The 19,078-nt window shown below is 39.9% G+C and overlaps 1 protein-coding gene across 1 annotated transcript; it reads right to left on the reverse strand.

Annotated features, from left to right (window-relative positions):
- Positions 1-229: 229 nt before the first annotated feature.
- Positions 230-4,983, reverse strand: LOC134295658 (fumarylacetoacetate hydrolase domain-containing protein 2B-like). Its single transcript, XM_062968768.1, has 2 exons — positions 4,965-4,983; positions 230-582 (listed from the first exon to the last, which is right to left on the reverse strand). Exons 1-2 carry the CDS (start codon positions 4,981-4,983, stop codon positions 230-232), a joined length of 372 nt encoding a protein of 123 aa, XP_062824838.1.
- Between the last annotated feature and the right edge of the window lie 14,095 nt (positions 4,984-19,078).

Raw genomic sequence — 19,078 nt, forward strand, 5'->3', positions numbered from 1 at the left:
TATTTCTCAGCAGAAAGTTCCTTTGGCATTGGATCCAAGAAATTCTCTCCAAGAACTTTTTCTACTGAACTTCTACCAAGATCCTCTACTTAAAATCCAAGCAATCTCTTCTCAGTCCCCATTCTTTCTTCCTACAATGCACACAATTTTTTTAGAAAGAAAGCCTGAAGCTTCAAACAAATCAACAAAACCTGAACCACTTGGACATCTAGTTTTTTCTACTACCAGTCTAGTCAAGTATTTTTTCCAAAAGCCACTGGTTGCCATTTCTTTCTGTCAGCCAGTCCCTGGAGCTGACATCATGGGCAATGGTGAATCCAACCATATGGGACATGACATTCGCCTCCTGGATGTGTTTTCCTTTCTTGCCAATGACAAAGGCGAGCTCCACTTCCCAGGTGACTTCCTTGCTCTCTGCCGGGTGGATGATGGGGTCGTAGGGTCCAACGATGGAGCTGGAAAACTTGCTAAAAATGATGGGCTCCTTGGAGATCTTGACTTGCAGCTTGAGGCAGTGGTCCGTGTAGTTGAATCCAACATAAATCACTTTCTCGGAGTTCGTGATAGGGGCCAGAAGGGTCACTTAGGAACGGGACAAGGCATGCTGCCAGATGCCTGCGCTCTGATACGGAGTCCACCCTAGTCCTTGGTGACCAGAGGTGGACCCAGCAGACAAAAGATGTCGAATGTTTTCCCCAAACGTCTAGTAACTTTTAATGTAGGGATAGAGATTGTTTTGGACCTTCTCTCAGTCCCAGCACAGTTTGGTAGAGACAACTCCAGTTAATCCTCCATCAACCTACTTGTTGGCTGCTTTTTAAATATCAATTTTTCTTTTCTCGTTCCACTTTCCTCCTTGTTCTGAGCTTATTTCACATGCTTCAAGCTGAGTTCAAAGCAATGTGTTTTTTACTCATTCAGTAGTGAGAGAAGGAGGGGCAGAATCTTCCCAATAGGTTCAGGCAAAAACAAACTGCTGTCACCTACCTTAGCTTGTCTGTTCTACCTCATTCAAAATCTTTGCCATTTTGATCATGCCCTGCTGTTGCTTGGGCACATGTGTCCTGGTTTTCATCTGTGAAATGTTGAAGCGTATATGTCAGAGACATTTGTTGCTTGAGAATTAAGCATAGTTCTGGAGTACAGTAACACTACTGTTACTGGCATTCATTGACCTTGCAAAGGCATTCGACACAGTGAACCGCAGCGCTCTCTGGACCATCCTCCAAAAAATCGGGTGCCCTGACAAATTTGTGAACATCCTGCGGCTCCTCCATGATGACATGATGGCAACAGTCTTGGACAGCAACGGCTCCCAAAGTGACCCATTTAAGGTGGAATCAGGTGTCAAGCAGGGATGTGTTATTGCCCCCACCTTATTTTCCATCTTCATCGCTAGGATACTTCACCTTGTTGATGGGAAGCTTCCCACCGGAGTGGAAATCATCTATCGGACAGATGGCAAGCTATTTAACCTCAGCAGACTGAGAGCCAAAACCAAGGTCACCACAACATCTGTTACAGAACTCCAATATGCTGATGACAACGTAGTCTGTGCGCATTCAGAAGAAGACCTACAAGCCACTCTAAACACCTTCGCAGAAGCATACGAGAAGCTCGGCCTCTCACTGAACATCGAGAAAACCAAAGTGCTCTTCCAACAGGCACCAGCTAATCCCTCTGCAAAGCCAGGAATACAGCTTAACAGTGTAACATTAGAAAATGTTGACCATTTCCGCTACCTTGGCAGCCACCTCTCCACAAAAGTCAACATCGACACTGAAATACAACACCGCCTGAGCTCTGCGAGTGCAGCATTTTTCTGTATGAAGCAGAGAGTGTTTGATAACCGGGACATCCGTAGAGAGACCAAGGTGCTTGTTTATAAAGCCATTGTCCTCCCAACCCTGCTCTACGCCTGCAAAACGTGGACTGTGTACAGACGTCACACCAAACTCCTGGAGCGTTTCCATCAGCGTTGCCTCAGGAAAATCCTGCAAATCTCTTGGGAAGGCAGGCGGACAAATGTCAGCGTGCTTGAGGAAGCAAAGACCACCAGCATTGAAGCGATGCTCCTACACCATCAACTCCGCTGGACTGGCCACGTTGTCCGAATGCGCGATCACCGTCTCCCAAAGCAGCTCCTCTACTCCAAACTCAAGAATGGGAAACAAAATGTTGGTGGGCAGGAAAAGAGATTTAAAGATGGGCTCAAAGCCAACCTTAAAAACTGTGGCATAGACACTGAGAACTGGGAAGCCCTGGCCATTGAGCGCTCCAATTGCAGGTCAGCTGTGACCAGCAGTGCTGCGGAGTTCGAAGAGGCACGAACGGAGAGCTTAAGGGAGAAACGTGCCAAGAGGAAGGAGCGTCAAGCTAACCCCGACCGGGACCGCCTTCCACCTGGAAACCGATGTCCTCACTGCGGGAGAATATGCGGGTCAAGAATCGGTCTCTTCAGCCACCTAAGAACACACACCCAAGATACCGAGGTTGGAAGACTATCATCCTCGAACGACGAGGGATCGCCTAAGTAAGTAAGTAACACTACTGTATGTCAAACTATTTAATGATGCGTTGAAGTTCACCTATCAGGCTCCATTTCAAAAACCCAAGAGAAGTTTTTCAGAAGCTTTATAGACAGACACATCAATTGCAGACAATCATTTGCACTAATTGATGCAAAGCCAAATTGTTTAGAACACTCAGAAAGAAGGTGGCTACATAAAGGGCATGCACACATAAACCTCCATGTATTTCATGATGTTTGTTTATTTGCTCTGATTCCTAAATCCTACTGTATTGAGAAATCAAGCCAGAAGGCAATTCAGTTTTCATTATTCAGGACTGACACAGAGCTGGCAGCCAATGGTACTCTTCCCCTGAACTACAACAGTTGGATTTTCTAGCAATGAATTCCAACAATTTCACCTGCAAAACATCTGAGAATTCCAAAGGATGGTGCCATTGCTTTTAAAATGGGACCAAATGTGTAGTGTGGCTATGTTTTCAAACACCTAAAAAGACTTAAGATATATATTGTATGGGTTTACAATATTCTAAAGACACCAGATACCATCTGATCTTGGAAACTAAGCACAGGGTCATCTCTCTTAGCACTTGCATGATAAACCACTAATGAATACTAGGTGCTGTGAGCTATATTTCAGAGGTAGGAAATGGCAAAACATCTTCCTCTGAGTTTTTAACTGGCTGAACCCAAGGGGTGCTTCCTAATGGCTCCTCCTTATTCTGGGAGAAAAGTGACCAGTGGAGTGCCACAGGGGTCTGTCCTGGGCCCGGTGTTACTCAACATCCTTATCAATAAGATGATGGACTAGAAGGCATGCTTATCAAATTTGCAGATGTCACCAAAATTGGGAGGGATAGCTAATACCCAGAAGACAGGATCAGAATCCAAAATGAAAACAGATTAGAGAACTGGGCCAAAACTAACAAAATGAAGTTCAACCAAGAAAAATGTATTGTACTTCACTTCGGCAATAAAAATCAAATTCACAGAAACAGGATGGGTGATAGCTGGCTTGAAAACAGTCCACATGAAAGGGATCTAGGAGTCTTAATAGATGACAAGTTAAACATGAGTTGACAGTGCGATGCAGCAGCTAAAAGGGCTAATGTGATTCTAGGCTGCATCAATAGGCGTATAGTATAGGGTCAAACTTTACCTGAAATATTGTGTCCAGTTCTGGACACTGCAATTCAAGGATATTGACAAGCTGGAATGTGTCCAAAGAAGGACGACCAAAATGATCAAAGGTTTGGAAACTAAGCCCTATGAGAAGCAGTTTAGCAGTTTAGGGAGCTGGGTATGCTTACAGATTAAAAAAGGCAAAGAGGAACACGATAATCATGTTTAAATATTTGAAAGGCTGTCAGATTGAGGAGGGGTGCTTGTTTTTCTTCTGTTTTGAAAACTAGGACAGGGAGCAATAGATTCAAATTGCAGGAAAGAAGATTCCATCTAAGAACTTCATGATGGTAAGAGCTTTTCAACAGTGGAATGTGGTTCCTTATATATATTTTTTTCATGTCAGGAGTTACTTGATTAGCTGCAAGTCACTTCTGGTTTGAGAGAACTGACCATCTGCAAAGACATTGCCCAGGGGATGCCTGGATGTTTTGATGTTTTTACCATCCTTGTGGGAGGCTTTTCTCATGTACCCGCATGGAGCTGGAGCTGACAGAGGGCGCTCATCTGCTCTTTTCTCAGGTTGGATTGGAACAGGCAACCTTCAGGTCAGCAACCCAACCTTCAAGTCATCAGTCCTGCCAACACAAAGGTTTAACCCACTGCACCACCGGGGGTCCAACAAACAGTTTAGGAATAACAAAGAATAGAGGGAAAGGAGGAGAACCCTACCTCACCCCCCACCCCCGAAATCACTGTTTACTGCTGGCATGCTGAGACAGAAGCAAAAGGGACCCATCACACCAAGGTAAGTGATGGAAATGTTGCATAACTGGGAGATTCACAGTTAAAAGTGACTGAAGGGAGATCTACAGGGACAAAGTAGACCACGAGATGTCATAGGTAGTACTCCGGTTTGCAATGCTGGTTTGCCTGCCTTGTATGATAATATCCAATATATTAAAACAAAAACAGGACAGAATGGAGTCCAGCAGATCAGACATCCATGCAGGATCTCAGTCCTCTCTTCTGTAATTCTAGGCGTCATCCTGCCACTCTCTGACTGCTGCCATATAAAGGCTGTGCTCTGGGAATTTGCTGAAGATTTATCCTTCAGTATCTTTACTAATAGGCGCTTTTAATTCAAAAATGCTCCCTGTACTCTTCATATCTTTTACTTCATAATCTCTGAAAGCTTGTACACAGCTGTGCTTTTGCTGAATGTTACACATGAACACGCTTCAGATTATTAACTCCAAATAGAAGCAAGGTAACCAAAAAGAATATCTTTATTTCATCAACCTTCCCCCACCTTCCACCAAAGTACTCATCGCAGGCGGGGATGATGGGATTTGTAATCCAACACAGCTGAGAGGTCCTAAATCAAAAAGGCCTGGTCTCTGTCACTCATTTATAAGAAACTAGCTTTGCCCGGCCACGCGTTGCTGTGGCTTATGGGAATCATTTGTTGACCAGATGGAATAGCAGTGAATAGCCTTCCAGCCTCAAAGCCTGGCCGTTTTCTGGAGTAGCTGGAGTACCACCCTCAATCAAAGAGGCGCTTTGAGGCCTGACTACTTCCTTTGTAGGGAAATCATTGTTTGGCCAGATTGAATTGCACTGAATAGTATTGCAGTTTAAAAGCCTGGCTGCTTTCTACATAGGGCATCCCTGCTAGGCCAGGTTGAATGGGACAGAGTAGCCTCGTGGCTTCAAAGCCTGGGGATTTTTCACCTAGGGGAAATCTTGGTTGGCCAGGTTGAAAAGCACTGAATAGACTTGCTGCTTGCAAGCCTGGCTGCTTTCTACCTTGCGGAATCCTTGGTTAGCCAGTTTAAATAGCAATTAATAGTCTTGGTGTGGCAGGTATGAATGCTGCAATTAGCATTTAATGGCATTGTGGCTTCAAAGTCCTGCCTGGGGGAATCCTTTGTTGGGAAGTGTTGGCTGGCCCTGATTGTTTCCTTTCTGGAATTCCTAATTTCCCTGCTTTCAGAGTGTTGTTCTTTATTTACTGTCCAGGTTTTAGAGTTTATATTGTTCTGTATTATTATACCACAGTAATTATTTCATATTATATTTATAATCTTATATTATCTGTTTAGAAGTAGATTATATGAGACCCCTTCTACACAGCTGTATCAAACCCACACTGAAGTGGATTATATGGCAGTGTGGACTCAAGATAATCCAGTTCGAAGCAGATAATATAAGATTATAAATGGGTAATATGGCTTTGTGGAAGGACCTTGAGTCTACACTGCCATATAATCCAGTTCAAATCAGATAATCTGTATTTTATAGGCAGTGTGGATCAGGCCTAAGTGCACTCTGCCTGTGTCCTGGGCGCCATTTTGGCTGAGGAAGTTGCTAGGATATGAAGGGGGCGGGGCCTAAAGGCAGCAGCGCCTACCTTTCTAACTGGCAGTTAGGGGGAGAAAGGCTCTTCCTCAGCCTCTGTAATTTGGACTATTTTTCTAGGTTTTTTTATTGAAAGACATATTTTGGATGACTATGTCTTTTGTGGCCAAATTTGGTGTGATTTGGTTCAGTGGTTTTGTTGTTTACTCCATAGTAAAACGAACATTACATTTTTATATATATAGACTAGCTGTGCCCAGCCACGCGTTGCTGTGGCTTATGGGAATCCTTTGTTGGCCAGGTGGAATAGCAGTGAATAGACTCAAAGCCTGGCCGTTTTCTGGAGAAGCTGGAGCTTTTTGTTGTATGAACGTAGAGGCATGGATGAGGGGTTGTGCTGCCAAGTTTAGTGTTTCTGGGATGTGTAGTTTTGTTGTTTTGTCCTAGGCCGAAATTTCATTACCCTTTTATATATATAGATGTTAGGAAATGATATGTCTAAAACTAGTGAACATTTGAAACAACAGAATCAAAATATGTAGACACAGGCCGACTCCAATGAACCGCGATTAACTCTATCTGATTTCAGTGGAAATGATTAAGTTAGTGCTTAAAACAGGCTTAGAAATGTTCAGAGGAAACGGGGTTGTTCCCTATGTTTTTACTCTAGAAAATTTATTTAAAAATGTACAGAACTCTGTTATAAAGCCCTTTTTTCTTGGCTAAGAGGCTCTGTCCTGCTGGAGTCTACAGTAAGAGGCTATATACACTTTATAGTAAGGTTTAAGTAAATATTAGTGAAATAGAAAGAGTGTGGTTTGTCTTTTATTGCCAATTATAGATTTACAATGTTAGCAGGCAAAGGGGATATTCTAGTCAATGTAGCATTCCTCGGCATCATTCAAAGTCTCACTGTTGAAATGAGAAGGCATTTGTTATACAGTAAGATCCGGACATCCTGAGGGACATGAAATGTATCCACAGTAGCGGATGTCCAAAATTTGTGAAAGCAGAGAGGCATAAAATACCCTATATATAAGTTTTAGTTAATAGTGGGAAGTCTGCTGAATACAAAGAAGGTCCAAGTTATGGGAGGTCCAGATAAGAGAAGTCTTATTATATATGTTTATTTTACGACAAAAGAATCTATAGCCAACATGCCGAAGTACATTAATAGCTTTATTGCTGGCCTGTTTCCTTTTTCTATGTGCAGTCCTCAAGGAATACACCGATATGTTGGAAAAGGGAATCGTATTTGTGGACAAAAGCAAAACATCAGTCTTAGGGTCAGCTAGGATGTCAGCTGGGGCTGTGCATGTTGGTTGAACATACTCAAAAGCAAGCCGCTGACTTTCCACTCCTCACATTCCAGGAAAACGGGCTTTTTTGGCAGAGACCTTTTACAGAGGTTTCAATTTATGGGAAAGAGGCTTGCCTCAAAGAGGTTTGTTTTTCTTATTTGACCAAAGTTTGATGTTTTCTGCCATTAGATCTTTTCACTTTCAAGAGAGTATAAAGAGGCTCATTTCCACCCAGATAATTTTCAAGCCTTTAGTTTAGACCTTCGATGAAGGAGACTTCTGGTGGAAAATATGCTTCATAAAGAACTTTTTATTTTTAAAAAATCATCATCTGGCATGATCCTATGCATATTTACTCAGAAATAAGTTCTAAGCAACTTCTTTTGAAATACAGTAGAGTCTCACTTATCCAACACTCGCTTATCCAACGTTCTGGATTATCCAACGCATTTTTGTAGTAAATGTTTTCAATACATCGTGATATTTTGGTGCTAAATTCGTAATTACAGTAATTACTACATAGCATTACTGCGTATTGAACTACTTTTTTCTGTCAAATTTATTGTTAAACATGATGTTTTAGTGCTTAATTTATAAAACCGTAACCTAATTTGATGTGTAATAGGCTTTTCCTTAATCCCTCCTTATTATCCAACATATTCACTTATCCAACGTTCTGCCAACCCATTTATGTTGGATCAGTGAGACTCTGCTGTATAAGTAAACTGATATAATTTGGAACATCATGCAGATCATGCAGAACCAAATGAAGCTGACACTTGGCACTTTGTGAATTGACAGCAGTTATCTACTCTTGTTTTAAAATTGTATTTGATTTTCTGCTATATGTGTTGATGGGGGTTGTTGTTATAATTTTATGTGACTTGTTTTATACTTTTGAACCATTTTTACCTGTTGTATGTTATATGTGCACACTGGAGTGCCTTGTAAGCCGCCCCAAATCCCTTCAGGGAGAATAATAATAAGATGATGATGATGATTGATGATGATGATGATGATGATGATGATGATGATGATGATGATTTATTACACTGTTATTAGACAGTGTCACAAGCAAGAAATCACTTTTTATAAGATGTCTTTTAATATATCCTGTAAAAAAACCAAAATGGCAATAGCCTTTTTAAACTGCAGATCATCAGAACAACTACTACATGTACCCATGTAAAAGTTTTAAAATTGTAGTCAAAAAATGACACAAAAAACTGGGTCAACTTATCCACCTACCAATATAAGTATTGTACCTTAACATTTATCAAAAATTGTACTCTTATGAGTCTAAAGTCAGTTGGTATAATTGTAATCAGTTCTCAAAATAACCCACATCAAAGATATTTACCATTTCCACCTTAACTACCAATTCTGAATTGATGCCAGAAATGCATCGGCAAACACTGCAACCAATACAGAATCAAACTTCCAAACCTACTTTAGCAACCAAAGCCTCATCAAATATTGAGGATCTGCTAATGATTAGGGGTCAACAAGATGATGTTTCATGGCTTCTCTCACCGGTGATCTCCAATCCAAATACCTGACTTGCTGGGGGGAGGGGACTGGAAATGTCATCTCGTTTCACCCTGATCACTAGCAGAACAAATCTCCATGGCTTGATGTGGCTCCCTAGAATTTCAGGTGGGATTCAGGAGGCAATAGTGAATGATTAATAGATGATACAGCAGGCTATTGATATCTGCTGAGATTTTTTTCCAAGATCTCCTGTGGATATCAAAAAACTTAGACACTCAGATTCCATTACATAAAATATCAAAATCAAGGTTTACCTTTTGGATTTTAATTAATACTTTCAAGCTGCATATGGTTGGGTCTGTTGATGCAGAATCCACAAATACCAACTGTAAAACTGAATATAGAACGATTATAGATTCTCAATTGGGATCCAAGATGCCATACTGGTTCTATTACAATAAGATTCAAATTTGTGTTTATTGAACCAGAGTCTGTCTTGGGAAATGTGGTCAAAACAAAGTAGGCAGAGCTTGAGATCTGCCTGTTCTTAAACTGAGTGGGAAAGGGTCTTTAAACCTCCGATGAGCAAAGAATCCAAAATTCTTGTTCAAACCCTTACAAACACATTAGAAGCACACTAGTTTCCTGTTATGAAGATACACAAGGGAAATCTGTTTTAGTGTCAGATGTGAAGTTGCAAACTTCTTTTTCCTCTTTATGATCTTTATTTCTCACCAAGGTTTACATTTCAAGCATTTGGGAGAGGGAGAGCTGAAGTACGAACATAACAGAAATGCATATTTATGAAGTGTGATTATGAAGTACAAGAAGCTCCCCCAGGTGACATGTTGAGTGGCAGCTTTCTGGACTTCCACATCGCTGGTCTGTTAACTTTGTATTTGGCAAAAGGACTGAAACATCTGCGGAAATCATCAGATTCTTATGTGCTGAGTTCAGGGTAGTGACGCCAGTGCTTAATCAGAGACACAACTATCTCTTCCATCTTCTCCTCCTTGTCATGCAGCTGTCCTTGCAGCTGATGTCATGGCATTACCTGTTTGAGGAGAAGTAATAATAATCATGTAAGATGTCATCATTTGGAGAACCTTGATTTATAGTGATCTTCTGCATCTTGTTTGGGGTTGGATTAGGGCAAACTTCAGCCCTTACGGGTCTTTTGGACTTCAATTCCTACAATTCCTAACAGCCAGGAATGGAAGTCCAAAACAACTGGAGGTCCCAAGTTTGCCCATGCCAGGTGTACATAATGCTTTACATGTAAAAGAGCAACAAGACAGTTCCCTGCCCTCAGGTTTACAACTGAAGTTATGACATGACACATAAGGAAAAGGGGTGGCAGTGGGGAAACCTTTTTACAGCATGTGGACTATGTTGTCTTCTTTTTATACATATTTTGCAACTTTGCATTTATTGTTACATTCAATAATGTATCCTTGTGTACATTCAACCATACCCATTTTTACATTCCTGCATGTTTAAAGAGATATGCATGTTTTTGTGTGCTTTTTTCCTCAGAAATACATTGCAAACTTCATAAAAGTGTGGTGCTCCAAGACAAGATGGCTGGAATTTTATTAGTGACATACACGTCTTATGCACATACAGTGGGGCCTTGGTATCCTCTGAGGTTTGGTTCCAGGACCCCTTTGTGCACAATAAAGTATGTACCATTATATGCAATTATATAGTAAAACGGTGTTCCTTATATAAAATGCCAAAAACAACGTTTGTTGGATATAGCAACCTCCCAAGCCTTTCACTATTTATTTGTTAATGTATGTATTTGCTCATCTGTATTCTATGTGTATGGTGATTTTCCAGTTTGTCCCTATTTGGTGTGGAAGGGGTTATAGACATGCTCAGTGATTGTACTGAGCATGTGCAGACTCAAGACACCATTTTGTATTCAGTGTGTGTTTGGACTTCAGTGGAGAAGTATGTGCTTGATCTTCAATGAAAACAGAGGTAGGTGTCCAGACCTCAGTGGAGGTGGTGCATGTTGCTGCTTAGAGACTTCAATATAGAAGTATGACTTATAGACTTTAGTGAGTACAACTATATTTAAAGACTATGGACTATTGATTAAGAATGATACCCTGTGTACTCAACACAGAGAAGATACATCTTATCTGTAACTGAACTTCAATAAGAAATGTACCTGTATGGTGAATTAATTAATACAAGATGTTTATTAGTAAACAAGATATGTTATTTTTCAAATAAGACTTTGTTTTCATGTCTGAGTGCATATTTTAAAGTAAAAAAGTTTCAAGGGAGTGTATATCTTTTGGGCAACTGCAGCTGCAAAGAAACAGCTTTAATTCTCTGCTAACCAAATATATTTTTGTAGTGACCTGTATTTATCCTTGACATTTATCCTGTATTTATCCTTAAATAATGCTATATTGCCAGGGAGCCCATAGCTGTAGCAAGCAAGTAGGAACCATGTTGGAAGCATCCATGATATATACATTGCCCTGTAAGCACTTGCTAAATTAATTTGTTCACTTATTGTTGCTTATGGAATGCCTTGCTAGTTGAAACTCGAACCACCCAAGACCTACTTGCGTTTCGGAAAGCCTGCAAAACCTTGCTCTTCCGACAAGCTTTCAATGGGTGAAAAACTCGGGGCTATGTCTGTTTTTATTGTTGCTTTTATTGTTGTTCTTATTGTTATTTTAAAGCCAAGTGTATTGTTTTAAGCTATTTCTGTAAACCGCTCCGAGCCAAACTGGGAGTAGCGGTATACAAATTTAATAAATAAATAAAATAAATAAATAAGAAGAAGGGAGAAAGCTTGTTTTCTGCTGCCCTGGAGACTAGGACTTAGAGCAATGTGTTCAAATTACAGGAAAGGAGATTCCACCAGAACATTAGGAAGAACTTCTTGATCATAAAAGTTGTTTGTTCAACAATGGAATTCTGAGCCTTGGAGTGTGGTAGAAGTACCTTCCTTGGAAGCTTTTATTTATTTATTTATTTATTTATTTCCAAAATTTATATCCTGCCTTTCTCAACCGAAGGGACTCAAGGTGGCTTACAATATTGGCGCAATTAGATACCTACACAAAATCAATCAACAATACATAAAATCAGTTAAAAACTATTAAATACAGTATAAAATTACAGTATATAAATTTTAAAAATACGTATGCTCAGATTCGTTCATCTGGTATCCTCATGCTTTATCCATGCGTCAGTCCGTATCATCTTTATCGTTTATTCGTTGAAAGCCTGGGCACTTAGCCATGTTTTTAGGGCTCTACTAAAGCCCAAAAGAGTTGGAGCTTGTCTAATATCTCTGGGGAGGGTGTTCCACAACCGGGGAGCCACCACCGAGAAGGCCCTTTTAAATAGAGGCTGGATGGACATCTGTTGGGAGTACTTTGTGCTTTTCCTGCATGGGTTGGACTAGATGGCCCATACAGTCTCTTACAACTCTATGATTCTATGATAAGTCTATGTATGGACTACAAAATTACTGGTACGATCAGAGCTTGGTAAAATTACAGCTTATGGGTATGCTTCCCAAAATCTAGGTAACATGGTTGTGGCTATATTGGGATTATTTTAACAGTTGTAGTCTTAAAAAGGTGTCTTTTCCAGACCATGAATCAAGTTACTTTTTTGACTATAGGCTTTATCACACCATTCTGTTATCTCACAACAATCATATTGTTTAAGCAAACAAAAACATACTGGTTTTGAAGTAATCACTTTCCCGTCATTTTTCCAAGAGTGCTTTGTTGCCGCTTCAGAGATGAATGTTCCTGCAATCAGACTGCCTCATTGGACCCTGCCTTCCTACCTCTGCCTTCCCTACACAGTCCATGCAAACTGTTCATTTTTTTCTTTTCTGTTACAATTACACAGTTTCAATGTTTCTTACACATCAAGGAAGCTGCCATAGTAGTGCAATTGCTCAATTGTGGCAAAACAAATGTTAAAATTTTAAAAATCCAAGAAATGGAGTAAAGAAATGTGATTTTACCCTGCTTCGGGATAGGGAGGAAGAGAAGAATAAAAACACACCCATTTATGCCACATGACGTTCAGAATATCAGAACAAAATTATTACACCAGAAACAATAATTTGAACAGTAGCAATATTGGAACCATTGACACTTTTCCCCAGTAATTAAAATATGTGATCCAATAACAATGGAAATTCAATGCAACAACTGGAGAGTTACAACATAATGTAGTAAAGAAAGATTAGTCATGTCACTAACCCAGTGCAATCCTGTAACAAACCTGTTGTGCGATAAAATCCTACAATTCCCAGAAACTCTTAACCATGCCAGTAATCTGGCCACTAAAGATGCTTACTGATGGAAATTATAGTCCAAAGGAAAAAAAATGTCTGATCATCTTAACCATACTGTGTTTGAATTACTAAAAGGTTAAATGGTTGACAATTATCGAATCTTTAAAATTGTTCACATGATTCAACCTGGGGGAAAAATATAGTTGGCATGTCCCCATAGTATGAAAGTTTGGAACAATTCTTACATCCGCTTTCCCATTTTCATTTCAAATGCTAATGGTAAATTGACAATTGGGTGTGTCTATAATCACACTTAAACCAAAACCAGCACCACTAATTTGTATCTATTCAACACAGAGAGAGTAGATTTATTTTTTTTAAAAGAAATAGCAATTTAGTTTTCCAAATGTCATCCATATAGATGGAAAATGCTTTGAAGCAACTTCAAAAAATGAGTTAACTCTTTAAACTGAGGCCATGCTTGGCTACAATAATAAACCTGTAAAACCATGACATATAATTGGTTTAGCAAATATGTTCCTTCTATTAGAGAAAGCATGTGCAAATCCGATTAGCTAATCAGGATATGGGCTTTTTGACAACTGGGCATACGGTTTTCATTCATTTCAGCTGGGTGTTTCTTTCCAGCTATTAATGGTTGCCTCAGCCCTTCAAGGCCACTCGGAGGGAAGGGGCTAACCAAGAAAAAAAATATGTCAGTCAATATTAGGTTTCATTCAGAAATGTTATACAAAGTTTACTCATCGTTGTATGAAAGGCTTGCTTTTAGGGCACATGTCAACATAAAATGTGTAGTTGGTATTATCTGTATTTGTGTACAGTCAGCTCTCCACATATGTTAGCGAGGGGCACAGGAGCCACACAAAAGTGAAAAACCACTAATTAAAAATTTGTGTTGTTTTTACTTGAGAGAACTTCTCTCTAGGAATCTCTAGATCTTCTAGTACATTTCTATGGTGAACTAACTCCTGCATGGAGTTGGCTTCAGAATAGCACTGAAGAACCTAGGAATTCCTAGAGAGGTGTTCTCTCTTCTCCTCCATCATGATTCTATGGGCAACTCCTGGTGGAAGTTGGCCATGAAGTCAAACCAAAGGACCTAGAGATTTCAAGAAAGAACATTTTAATCCATCAGTCAAATCTCAAATGTGGAGGAGGGTGACTATAGTAGAAAATGGATAATGTGCAGGTGAAAGACATTGGGAAGGAAATTATGGATAAGACAAAATAGATATAATGCTCACAAATTAGCACCCAGTTTCAAAACAAACTATATTAAAACACCTTCCTGCATTTTGCCAACACCTTCCTTTCCCCTTTAAGCAATATCTCATCTCGTTATTGAAGAGGCCAAAATTGTGTTAGAGACATACATAGAGAGACTTACATTCTTTTTTAGGTCCTGTAACAGTTGGCATTCCTTTTCTTCTCAGTAGTGTCTAAAGTTTCCTCTGCCTCCCCCTGAAGTACTGTAAAGCCCCTGACCTAAGCTAGGCTGTTATCCCTCCTCATTATGTACTATAGAGCTCCTGAAGCCACCTGCACGGCTATTCCATGCTTTGAAGCAAGCAGTAAGTATCAGAGAAGCATCTGGATACTGCCTCACAGCCAGATGCAAAAGGATATCAGTGAGATATCACTACTGAGATCTACTAGAGTCCTCCGGGGTTATCAGTACTGCTTTAAACATTGTGCATCTGGCTATAGAGATGTAGCCAGATGCTTCTCTGATCCTGTCTGCAGACCACAAAGCATAACATGGCTATTCTAGGTGCCTTCAAGAACTTTATAGTAGATTATGAGAGGGGATATCAGCTTCACTTAGGTCCACGGGGAAATATTTAATGTATACTGGTATTCAGAAAGTGTTAGATTGATACTTTGACAGTTGTTTTTATTTAAACAATACACTTGTTACAACTGTAGTTGATGGTTATTGTATTGTGCTTAATGACATTCTCAGGGATGTTCTTTGCAGCTTACAAAACATCACCACAGTCTGTCTCCTGTGACCTCACAAGGATTGATTCTCAGCCTTTGGCCTTGAAATCTCCTGACCTATCAATCTCAGCCCAAAATCACCTAGAGATCTAGTAGTTAGAGCCAATTTAATTTCTGCCTGCTTAATCCTATAGAACAGAGGTTCCCAAACTTTGGTCTTCCAGGTGTTTGGGACCTCAACTCCCAGAAGCCCCAGCCAGCTTGGCCAACTGTCAGGAATTCTTGGAACTGTCCAAAGGTTGGAACCATTACTATAGAATATACTGCTGTTTGTAAAACATTATGTTCTGAAAAACAAAGTTGCAAAAAATCATAATGTCAGCACAGAAATATCAAGACACTGGATAAACCAACAGTACTATGACTTTGGGAACTCTCCACCCTTCCCTAACCTGATCCAGAATTTTGGCTGTGAGAAATAATGTTCAAAGTAACACAAAACACAGAGCTACTTAGGAGGTAATACTAGATTTTTCTTCTATAAATATGAAATGTAAAAAGGAAAAGTTTCCACTCTTAAAAAGTATGCTTTCCACAACCAAGCTAATTGTGACATAATAAATACCCTGGAGAAACCTCTGGTTTTGGAAATCCTGACCTGTGAGTAACACACGCTTGCTGGGATTCTTGCCATCCTCTAAGCTAAACTGGAGGAACATTTTGTCCAATTATTCAAAACAGAAGATATAAAGAAATTACAATCTTATAATGGTGTTGAAAGAAAGAAAACAAGTTAAGTACTATAAGCAAGGTTGTTTTTAACTAAAGTACTGGAGTCTGTGACCTGCCCAGTAATTGCATGCACACACACATACTGCACCGTTTTTTCTGCAAATAATTCTCCTTTAACTATAAAGGCGAGTAGCAGCAATCAGAAGTTGGACAACTTGAGAGCAGGGGTTATGACTCCTAGAATCCCTCAGCACCAAGTCCACTGGTCATCTTGGTGAGAGCGGTCTGGAAGCTTTATTACATGATTTTCCAAACTCTGTAATGAATGATATGGAAGAAAATATCCCAATCTTTCCTGCAAGACATTGTTATTGATGAGAATGACCTTGGAGTAATTTCTAAAAACATAAATTGAAATTCTAGGATTTGCCCTAACTTTAGGCAGAATGAAGTGGTCACCTCATTCGGAAGATTTGGACTGAATGGACAGAAACTTTCAAGTAATACCTGTCATCAGGCAGGGACACTGTCCAGTGTCCAGAAAATACTTGCATTAAAAATCAAATGAACAGGCGATCCTTCAGAAATTGGGCTTGAATTCTTATTGTTGTTGTATTTTTTTTATGGCCTGGGAGGAGGAGAAATGGTACTGCCTGTGTCATATCAGAATTTGGGCACAATGCCCAAAATCTGGCAATATGGTCCTCAGAATCCCAGCACATGCTGGCTCCAATATGCATATTACTCAAATAGATCTGGAAAAGTGGAAATGGCTATCCATGAAGGATTCCTAAGGAAACAGATGATCAGGTTGCATTTCTAGAAGCAAATATTTATTTTAAAAAATAATGTTCTAGAGTCTTTTCTTTATTGTGACAGGCAACCCAATCTAAATGTATATAAATAAGTGACAGCTCGACGGAGGAACATTTTGTAGATACAACAGCTTCATGGTTGTGTGGTATAAAGCTCCAGTCAGGTGGCAACATGGTGATTCTGTCACACCACTCTTCCAGTGAATACCTACATTGTGCAACTGACACTTGTCTGCTTTTTTACATGAGGAATCCATAGTGGCACTTTCTGCAATCCCAGTGAATCAAGGGATACATCAAAGGGACTGACACACTATAAAAGTCTGTGCAATTGCATGACTGGATCTTCATGGTTATCCCAACTACAATTCATCTCATTCAATCAATTGCTAAATCATGATTCAGTACATGAGCAAATCCTGTTATGTCAATGGCTCAACTCTTGGTGGAACTAACAGTATGATTTAGGTTCATAAAATGGTTACAGTCGTTGAACTCCAGTTGCACAATCACAAACTGAGTACAACTGTTACCAATGGCCAAATAAATACTGTTGCACATAGAGCCGGTCCAACAATGAGGCGAATTAAGCAGTTGCTTTGGGCGCAAAACATACGGGGGCGCAGTCGAGACTGCTTTTTATGTTGATTTGTTGTAAAACATGGTGTTTTGGTGCTTAATTTGTAAAATCTTAATGTAATTTGATGTTTAATAGGCTTTTCCTTAATCCCTCCTTATTATCCAACATTTTCGCTTATCCAACGCTTTTATTTTTCAGTGATTGGTTTGGGGGGGTGAATTCTGTTCGCCTACACTTGAAAAATACCTAGGGCCGGCTCTGGTTGCAGATATACTAAACTAATAGGGTTCTAGACATGTTTGCCCAGCCGTTCTTAGAGCTGTTCATGTTAAACCTAGATATGAAATGTTATATAAAATAGGTGATGGGAAGTTGGGAAGAGAATGAAGTCCAACAGATGCTGTCTGCTCATCTCTCTTTCAAAGTGCCAAGAAATGGCAATTGGACCATGAAGACAGAATTTCACAGAATCATAGAATTATAGAGTACAAAGAGACCACAAGGGCCATTCAGTCCAATCCCAATATATAAAGGAGCACTTTATTATTATGTTCACTCCTAGCTGAACCCCATTAAAATGCAAATTGCTTTATTACAAAGCACTAACAAATGGACAGCAATAGAAATAGAGAATTTATGTTTTCAGAATTGAACTCTATAATCACAGGTTAATGAAGGCAGCACAAAAAATATTCATCGCTGCCAACATTGCATCTGCAAACAACCGCCCAAGGGAACTGTTTTGAGTAGTCAGAGGACTTTTAAACCCTGCTCAGTCAAGGATCCCTGACCAATTGACAGCTTATTGTGAAGGTTTTGCTAGGTTCTTTGCAGATAAAGTCGCTCAGATGTGTTCCAACTTAAATGCCAGTATTCATGCAGTCTCTGGGGATGTAACTGAGGCATCTGCTTGTCCTTGGTTAATGGATTCTTTTCAACTTATTCAGCCCGAGGACGTGGGCAAGATCTTGAGAGGAATGAAGGCGACCACCTGTTCTCCGGACCCTTGCCCATCCTGGCTAATTAAATCAGCTGGGGGGGGGGGACTGCCAGAGTTGTTGTAAGAGCTTACTGATCATCCATTCCCAAAAGCTTTACCTAGTATAGTCAATGTTCAGTGATTCCAATATCTGGGCACCAAGTCTGGGAATTATTGATACAGGGAAACCGAGAGCAATTCTCTGGAAGACATCATCAAAAAAGAAATATATATGTGTGTGTGAACTGCATTTACATGGAATCGTGTGGCTAACAGGATTTCAACCATAATCTTGCATTAGAACTTTATTCAACCAACAATGCCAATGGGGTTGCTCTTTGGGGAGGAAGGCTACATTTCACTCAGCAGAATGAGAAAGATGACCTCTGTAAAGAAGTGTGTGTTTTTATTTTGATTTATGGATAACATGTTTATTTAATTTTGTTTAAACAGTCGGGTTTGGTTAAGTTTAAAATGGTAAGTATTGGAGTTGATAATACAAGAAGGTAACCAGCTCAGCATTCTGAGACAGGTTACCATAGCGACGGGGGCGGAGCTAACCGCCGTTTGGAGGAAAAAGGAGGGAACGTTTTAAACCCACTGTAATGGTGAAATTACAGTGAGGACTGATTCTCAAGTGGAGGATCAGGGTGGCTCAAATGAGGGAATTTGAGTCAATTCTAAAATAAGGTGACTTATTTTAGACAGTCTGTGATTTCTAGTCACAGGGGACAGACTGGTTCCAAGTTTAAGGAAACCAGGGAAGTTTAAATCTTAGTCTGTGATTCTTAGTCACAGGAGAAAGACTGGTTTCAGATTAGGAAATCAGGGAGGCAGACCTCTGATAGGCCAGACTAAGCAAGTTGGGTGACTTGTTTAGGGTTATTTGTGGAGGCTGTGAAGTAAGGGGAAGTAAG

Source organism: Anolis carolinensis, chromosome 1 (assembly GCF_035594765.1).
Source record: "Anolis carolinensis isolate JA03-04 chromosome 1, rAnoCar3.1.pri, whole genome shotgun sequence".
Classification (NCBI taxonomy): Eukaryota; Metazoa; Chordata; class Lepidosauria; order Squamata; family Dactyloidae; genus Anolis; species Anolis carolinensis.